The following is an 8081-nucleotide window of genomic DNA, read 5'->3' as shown; positions in this document are numbered from 1 at the left end:
CCCACGTGACCTCACTCATGACAATCGAGGACGGCGCAGGCTTCATTAAGGCGCATGAGGAGGCTGTCCATTAGCCGCAGGGTTATTGCCAGGAAAAGGCATGCCCTGCATGCTAGGCACGGCCATGGACATATTCATGGGCATCGGGACCTGCATCGGCATAGGCACATGATGAGGCAACTGGCCGCCCTGCCATTGCATCGGACCAAACACGGGTGTGAACGGCATCTGAGGCATCATTGGTGCCATGCCACCTGTCGAGAAAGCAGTGATCCCAGAGTGCGGGGCCATCATAGGCATGGGCATTGAGAGCGGCATGCCGGACAGGAAGGGTTGAGCCGAGGCCGCATAAAATGGGCTGGGGTTTGGTCCAGGCATTACAGCGGAAGCCGCAGGAGTCGACTTCTCAGGTTTAGCGGATCCCTTGTCCGTCTTGATGTCGCTGTTCTTCTTGGTGCCCTGAGACACCATGCTCGCAGGTGCCACTGGCATTTGTGGCATGGAGTAGCCGAATGGGAACGACATCATTGGTAAACCTCCCATAGGCAGGGAAGCCGTCATCATGTCGGGAAAGCCAGCCGGGACGGAGCCTTGGTTTGCCTGAGAAGATCCGCCAGCAGTACCAACGTTGGTAGAAGGAACCTGAGAACCTGCGTGAGGAACAGTGAAACTCGGAGTATCACCGCCCGGCCTGTCGTTGGCTCTTCCAGCAGGAGACGACGAGCCCCGAGGGTTTGGTACGATGCGACCACCAGCGGTAACGCGTACATGGGTCGGTGAAACGACTGCCTTGTAGAATCTCTTGAAACCTTCGTTACTTTGCGAATCCATATCAACAGGGGCAGGAATGGGTCTAGGATCAGGAACTAGTCGGTGTTCGAGCTTCCATTCATGGTCCTGGCCGTCAAGCTGTTGACGGATGGGCTCCTCTGACCCGACAGAGGCCTCAACGTGGGAAGAACGATGGACTGCCCCGTGACTGTTTCCGTTGATTGGAAAGCGTTTGTCCGAACCATTCTTTGAACTGTGGGTCATGGACTCGAATCCGTTGGGAAAGTTGCTAGAGGTTTCATACGCGTTGGTCCACTGCGCGCCATTCTTGCTGTGCCGCTCGCCACCCGCCGGTTGAGCGAGGATGGGAAGCCGACGAAGACGAACAATGTCCACTACATCAAAGGTGATTAGGTGGTACTCGAGAGAATTATGAGTCAAGGAGTTGCGGGCCTACCGAGTCCATTCTGGACGAGAGAGTTAACCAAGTCACGTTCGAACGGACGTGGTTTGGCAGTGATGGGGCGCATGTCCATGAGTTGATGGCGCTTGTACAAGTTGGCCATGTTGGAGACGGAATCCCAGTGATCTGAAGAATTCGTCGAAACTTGTTCAAACAGGAAGAAAGTTCTTCTCTGTTACGATCTGAAGGTTGGGACTCTGCAAGTGGCACAGCAAGTTCCGATCAATCTACGCACTGCATTAGCATGATCGGCAGTACCTCGAAGGCTCGCAGAATGAAGTGAAAAAATAGCGGAGATAGGGAGAGATAATAGGAGGCGGCAAGGATAAAGCACATACCGAGCTGGGTTGTCGAGAAAGCCAAGAGAAAAGGTGACAGGGCACGTCAACTGCGTTGACTGCAGGTGCTAGACATACAACGAGCTGGGAGAGGGTCAGCTTCCACCAAATTTGCAGCACAACGCGTCAGCGCGAGGAGGCAAAGAGCCACAAGCTGATCAAGGGTTGTGGTGGAAGGTTAGAATCAAAAAAGCGAAGGGCGTTTTCGTGATGGCAAAGGTCTTCCAAGAAGAAGTCGAGGCGCGAGGGATCAGGCGATGGAATGAGATGGGATGTAGTTGATGGAGGGAAGCAGAGTAAACGGGCCAGCCAAGAGGAGATTCCCGATATTGACGATGCTTCCCGAGGCAGGAATTCCTGAGAGTTGTAGGCAGCAGGGGTAGCCTTGGACGGAGCTGGTCAAGCCAGGGAGGTAGATTTCCGGAGGCAGTTGACAGCGCGAAGCCGTGAGGCAAAGGAGAAGGTCACAGGGAAAGCAGTGCATAGGATGCTTACCTGGTAGAGCTCTGGAGTTGATACCGAGGAAGAAGAAACAAGATCCAACAGACCTTGACCAGCGGCAATGAGCTTCGATGATGTACTCAGTAGTCCGTCAGGTGCCTTAGATACTCTTAGTTCCCTCAAGTAGGGGAGCGTTAGGGAGCTTTTCGTGGCCTCCAATATGTTCGCGCTTACGGTTCCAGCGGTTCGACGCAGTCACTTGAGGTAAGTCTGAATGTGGAGTGGTGGCAGCCCAAAATCGAGGTGATGCGCAGGATGGGGGTTTGAGTCGGTATTGTTCCAGAAAGGAGGGAGGGCGGTGAGGCTATTCCTGACGTGTTTGCGGGCAGGAAACGCATTGAATAGAGCGTGAGGCGGCTTGACTACCTAGGTACCTAGGCAGGTAAACCTACGAACTCACTCCAGAGCGTGGTGTTTCAAGGCTCCGGGGGCCGCTGGGAGGCACATCCCGATGTTGCTCCGAGCCCGAGAAGGAGCACTCCAGCCCGAGAAGGAGCACTCCAGTCTGTGTCTCCTGCCTCTCTGCCGTTGCGCAACTGAAACTCGTGATTCAAAGAGGCATCTGTGACTCCTAGGTGCCTGCCCGGCGGCAAAGATCCCTGGTCAAGGAAACCTCTCCATGCCCTAGCCTTGCCTCAAGAACTATCGTCTTCGCCGTTCCTCGTGAGAGCTCATTATGACGAACTTCAGAGTTGCCGCCGCTCCGTCCTTTGGCGCAGGGCGTATCTCCGAAAGAACGAACGCATGCTGTACAGATCGTGCACACAGGGAATACCCTCTTTGGCTGGCTGCCTATGTCTATCCAAGCAAGACAAGGACACCCGTGCTCACTGAGCAGCGCAGCGCAGCCACTTGGCCCGTATGATTCCGTCCATGCTCCCTTCTACGTTGGCTATTCGGAAGAGAATCAAGAAGCCACAAAAGAAATGCGATTCGCAGGTTCAGGAAAGAAACTTCAATAACCTGACATATGGCACCGTCGCCATACGAGTTCTTGGAATATCATGCTCCCACAGGGTCTGCAATGGAAAGAGTCGATTCGGAAATGAGTTTGCAGAACTTCTCCGAGCCACAGCCAATGCATGTAAGCAAAGGAGACACGGGCTCGTGAGCCAGCCGAAAATTTTGGCCATTGACGTGACGGTTTGGACGAGTTGTCCCGTAACGAAGTCTAGGAGCCGAATGAATCGTCGTTGGTTGTTCCTGTTAAAGACGCTCGGACCATTTATTGCAATAACGAGACGACCGATCGTATCATCATCTATCGGCGATATGACCTAAACGGGGCTGAAAGGCACTCACATGCGTGTTCGCACTGTATTGAGGGCAGCCTTGTCTTGTCCCTTTACATCATGTTATCGTCAACCTCTCTTGTTCTCTGCTGCCGTCACCAGATTCTGGGTAAAGCCCCGAAGAGTCCGACAAAGAAAACCAAGGAACAAGAGACATGGATTAAGAAGGATGGCACCCATCATCAGCCCTCCTGACAAGACACCCAATCGGGAACTCCCTCCTGCCCTGGCCAAACACCCCTCAGCAACACCCCTGGGTTCTTATGCCATCGTATTCGACTGATCAACGCAGCCATTCGTTTCAGGAATCAAGATCCCCTGCCCAAATTGATGGTCCAGCCTGAGCTAGCCGCCTCCGAAGATTTCCCGTCCTAGGCACATCCCCCGCAGCACAGCCGCCATGAATGGCGATCAGCCTATGGCAACCCGTCCGACAACCCAGCCGCAAGGTGATGGCCTGTAAGAGTGGTCAGGAGCACAGGGCATGTGAGCTCTCCGGATATTGTCTGCACTGATTCGAGTTTTGTGCGGGCTGCCTGTCTCGTGGAATTACCCATATGCCAGATCGGGCACCTGGTCGACCTCTCTGAACCCAGTGCTGTTGCTTGAACGCACCGAGCTTTATTGTCGGTGTCTTCTCTCGTCCGGCCCTTCTGGCGACGGGACCGGCGGGTCGGGGCGCGGTTTCGGGTGTGGCTTGTCCCCATCGCGTATGCGAGTTGCGGCGAAGGACGTCATCGTTGTTGATGGTAATGGGAGAGAAAAGCGGTGGCGGCGAGTGAAGTTGATGGATCTACTTCTATTACAGCAGTTGACAAGAGTGCAAGTGTACTCTGAGAATGTCACTGAGGTGAGAATGATGATGGGCGTATGAGGGGTCTTATCCGTGAAGGCAGACCTCGGAAAAGGATGTTGGACCACAAATGGGTGGTGCTCGAGGATAGATGAAGGGACGTTTGGCGGGCCAGGACGAGCTTTGCAATGCCGACTTGAGATGGTGGCCTCCCACTTCCTTTTATTCGTCCGCCGGCGACTCCCACAGAAGAAGCCCGCCCCCGGGGAACCACCACAGGACCATCTTCTACCCCACCACCTGGATCGAGCTCGAGGCATCTGAGAGCGCTCGAGCGGACAGGGTCATGCCCTTGAATGATTATACTTTTCTTGGTCATTGATTTGGAAGCCAACAACATGACGATGTGCAGATGGGATCATGTGTCTGGCACCCTCGATCTCTGTCCTATAGCTGTCTGCACTGATATCCAGGACAGCATGGGGCAATATGATTCATGTTATCAGCACGCGGCTTGATCAACTACTCGCCAGACCTGGTCACAGCAAAGAAAACAAGTGTGACCTTGGCAGCAGTGCGATCATTCGGGAACGCTGAACGCGCAATATGCTGCGAAAATGGAGCTGTTGTTGGAGGCAATCCACGGGGGATGGACCAATTCCTCCTCATGCGATGGCGAGCCAGGCCGCCCAGACTTTCACTGTGACAGGTTTATGGGGTCGATCACCAGGGTCTGCCGCTCAGCTAGCTATGGCAGGGGTTGCGAGGCACGGCTAGGCGTATGTGTATGTGTGTGTCGCGAGGTTCTCAGCTGACTTTGATATTAGCAGCAGGAATGAAAGGCGACAAAGTTTGGGACTGACTCAGGGCTGGGATTGAGGATGCGCGCCAACGATCGACGCCTTGCAGCAGTTTGACAACGGCACGTCAGGGACCTTGTTGGGCGATATCCCACCTATGGTTCTATTCGAGGCGCGCCCAACGTCTTTTGGGCATAGACCTGCCCGCGGCCCTTGTCCATGTGAGGGTGTGCGAGCTGGTCGTCTGTGCGGCTGTCTGCCCGCTTTTGCTGTCCCTGTTCCCTAATGCCGGGGATGGTCTATATGTGGTGGATGCGGCGTTTGCCAACACGCCCCCCAGTGCCCTGCCGTGCTTTGCATCGCCCCGCCTCGCCTTGTTCAAGAGGGACTCCTGTCATCATCATGCACGCATGCATGTCGCCCAGGAAAGACATTGCTGCAGAATGAGGGGATGTACCTGGCGCCGCTCGAGCCCCCTCGGCGCGTTGAACCGAAGGAAGCAAAAAGTGGTCTGCAATCTTTCTCATCACACACCATGGAAGGCAGGCGGGCTGTGGTTGAGCCTCTTCGACGACCGGCCGGAAACACTGCTCAGCACCGACGTCGCTCTGCCACTGGCGCGCCTTGAATCAATAGTCGCAGGCAGGGGTGCTTCGCGTCAACAAAGAGCTTGGCCCTAGCCATCGTGGGATTCGTATCGAGTTCCTTGTCAGGCAGTTCGCTGTGCGCACGGCTCCTGATCTAATGTGGCGTTCTAGTTTGCCTGCGGCATATCTCGGCACGCTTCTGGTCTTGTCTCGCCTGTCCTAGCTCCCGCAGTGTCACACTCGCCAAAGCGCACAAACCATGCGGCGGCGGCTATCGAATGCGGTGGCGGGCGTACCGGCGAGCGCGAGGGATGACTGGCTGGCTGATCACCATCTTTCATAGCTTGCGGACGGGTGAGAACAAGCGCTGGTCACGTACGTCGATGGAGGCATTTTTAAGACATGGCTTTTATCTGACAGGACTGACAGGCTGCTCAACATGTCAGCTTCGACAAAGCGGACAGACTATCACTCACGCACAGTCCCCAATGTCACACACGGCTGGGTTCTGGTCCGGGATTCTCCTCTCCTGCTGTTACTTCTTTGGGCCATATGCGGCATGTGCGCAGGCTGCGACGGCTTGATTGATCAAGAGCATTGATGGGGCCTGGCGTTGAGACAGCCCACTGTGCTTCGCCGATGTCTTGTTGGTCATCATTTCAGATTATTCCGCGCATATTTGGTCGACAAGGCCCTGGAGCCAATCGCGCAGCAACCTGCGTTACCGGATACAAGTAGTCACCCGATCGACTGTCAGTTCTCACGCCAGGTGTTTCCGCAATGCGTCGACCAACGGAGGGCGGAAGCTAGCAGACAACAGAGAGGACACAACAGGCGAGAGACAAGACGAGAAACATGAACAAACATGGGAAGAATGGCAAGGAGGTTCGAGGGCGGCAAGGGGGGAGCAGAACAATCGGGGACACCAGGCAGGTGGTTCACTGCTTCTAAGGCCCCGTCGTCATCCATGCGCTCCCTCCCCTCCGTCCCTGCGGCACCTGCAGCATGACATGCAGCTAGGCTGCACTTGAGTGGGATCAGGTGCCGCTACTGGGGCGCCCAGAGGACGCCGTCGGTCCGGCTACGACGCATCGGGGGCTCTCCATAGGCCACGGCCCGCCCCTGAAGACGGACAAGACGGACACGGTTCTGCCTCACAGCCGGCCGGACGCGTTCTTTTTTCCCACTACCCCGCGATTCCGCAGTCGTCGCGGGCGGGCGCAACCCCGCAACGCCATCACATGGGAGCAGCGGGAGTGGCAAGCTGGCTACACAGGACGTGGGCGCGGCTTGCGCGGGCCACCCAGCGTGGTCAGGGCCAAGCGGCTGGTTGATGCTTTTTACCTAGGCTCATCGTAATGGCGTGTGCCGATGGCTAACCGAGAGACGGGTAGATGGACAGATTTGAGTTCTTTTATGTTAGACCTTTTGTAGGAAGCTTCTCTTGTCCCTCTCGACACACACATTGTCAGAACGACTCTATCGGTTTTATCGTGCAACCAATTGACAGCCATCACTCAAGCACCAACACCACCACCATCAGTATGCTTGTCGCACATGAGCGGGAAACATTGCCGATGATACATGACTGACAAAACGCAGATCATCCCCAGCATCACCAAGCAGCCGCATCGACCAACGCAATGGCACCCCTCACGCCGCACTGGACTCAGCCGTCGCACCCCGACGTGCAAGAGGTCGTCAAGGCCAGCGAGACCGAGTTCCTCACCAAGAGCCTCTCCAAGGTCGCCCTGCCGCCCTTTGCCGTCTTCTCCAAGATGTCTTTCCCGCCTTGCACCCTCGCCGACAAGCCCACCTACGCGACCGTTCAATGTGGCAAGAACAAGCACCTCGATCTCAACAGCGACATGCTGTACATCAACCATTCGTGCGACCCCTCGCTGGTCAGTCATCCTGTCCCCTCCTCCGGTGCAGCCGGCGATGGACCCAGCGTTGCCGCTCTTCCTCTGCGCCAAACTGAACCTGCGTCTGTCGTGCGCCCCACTAACGCAATGGCGAACCTCGGTAGATTTTCGACACGGGCAACTTTAACATTCTCGTCGGCCCGAAAGGCCTTCAGCCCGGCGACGAGCTGACCGTGCGTTTTTTGCCATCCCCCCCCTCCTAGCTGGTGGATTCGCTATTTTTGCTGACTTGAGACTCCTTTGGGGCGCCTCTCCAGTTCTTCTACCCCTCCACCGAGTGGTCCATGGCTCAGCCCTTCGACTGCTTCTGCGGCGCCCCCACCTGCCGCGGCACCATCAGCGGTGCCCGCGACATGACCGACGCCCAGCTCGACGGCCTCTGGGTTCAACGGCCACATCCGCGAGCTTCTCGACGAGCGCCGCGGCGCAACGGCAGCAACGGCAGGGGGGTGGAGGATCCCCACGGCCCGCGCCCCTGCAGGAGGCCGTGTCGCAGGCCGAGCGGGGCGTCGAGGCGGCCCGCGCCGGGGTTCGCGTTTACCACGAGGGGGCACCGGTTCGTGTCGATGCGTTAAGGGTGTTAGGTCTGTCTACGGAAAAAGCAAACTGGG

The 8081-nt window shown here is 56.4% G+C and overlaps 2 protein-coding genes across 2 annotated transcripts; one reads left to right on the top strand and one right to left on the bottom strand.

The window, feature by feature from the left end:
* Positions 1-45: 45 nt before the first annotated feature.
* VDBG_01572 (conserved hypothetical protein) lies at positions 46-1337 on the bottom strand (the record flags this gene model as incomplete). Its single annotated transcript, XM_003007338.1, has 2 exons — positions 46-1166; positions 1229-1337. 2 exons carry the CDS (start codon positions 1335-1337, stop codon positions 46-48), a joined length of 1230 nt encoding a protein of 409 aa, XP_003007384.1.
* Positions 1338-7188: 5851 nt separating this feature from the next.
* On the top strand, positions 7189-7673 carry VDBG_01571 (conserved hypothetical protein; the record flags this gene model as incomplete). The annotated part of the gene is made up of 2 exons (XM_003007337.1): positions 7189-7539; positions 7575-7673. The coding sequence occupies 2 exons, from the start codon at positions 7189-7191 to the stop codon at positions 7671-7673; spliced, it is 450 nt and encodes a 149-aa protein (XP_003007383.1).
* Between the last annotated feature and the right edge of the window lie 408 nt (positions 7674-8081).

Source organism: Verticillium alfalfae, genomic scaffold (genome assembly GCF_000150825.1).
Source record: "Verticillium alfalfae VaMs.102 supercont1.2 genomic scaffold, whole genome shotgun sequence".
Classification (NCBI taxonomy): Eukaryota; Fungi; Ascomycota; class Sordariomycetes; order Glomerellales; family Plectosphaerellaceae; genus Verticillium; species Verticillium alfalfae.
This window is presented reverse-complemented; position numbering and strand designations above follow the sequence as displayed.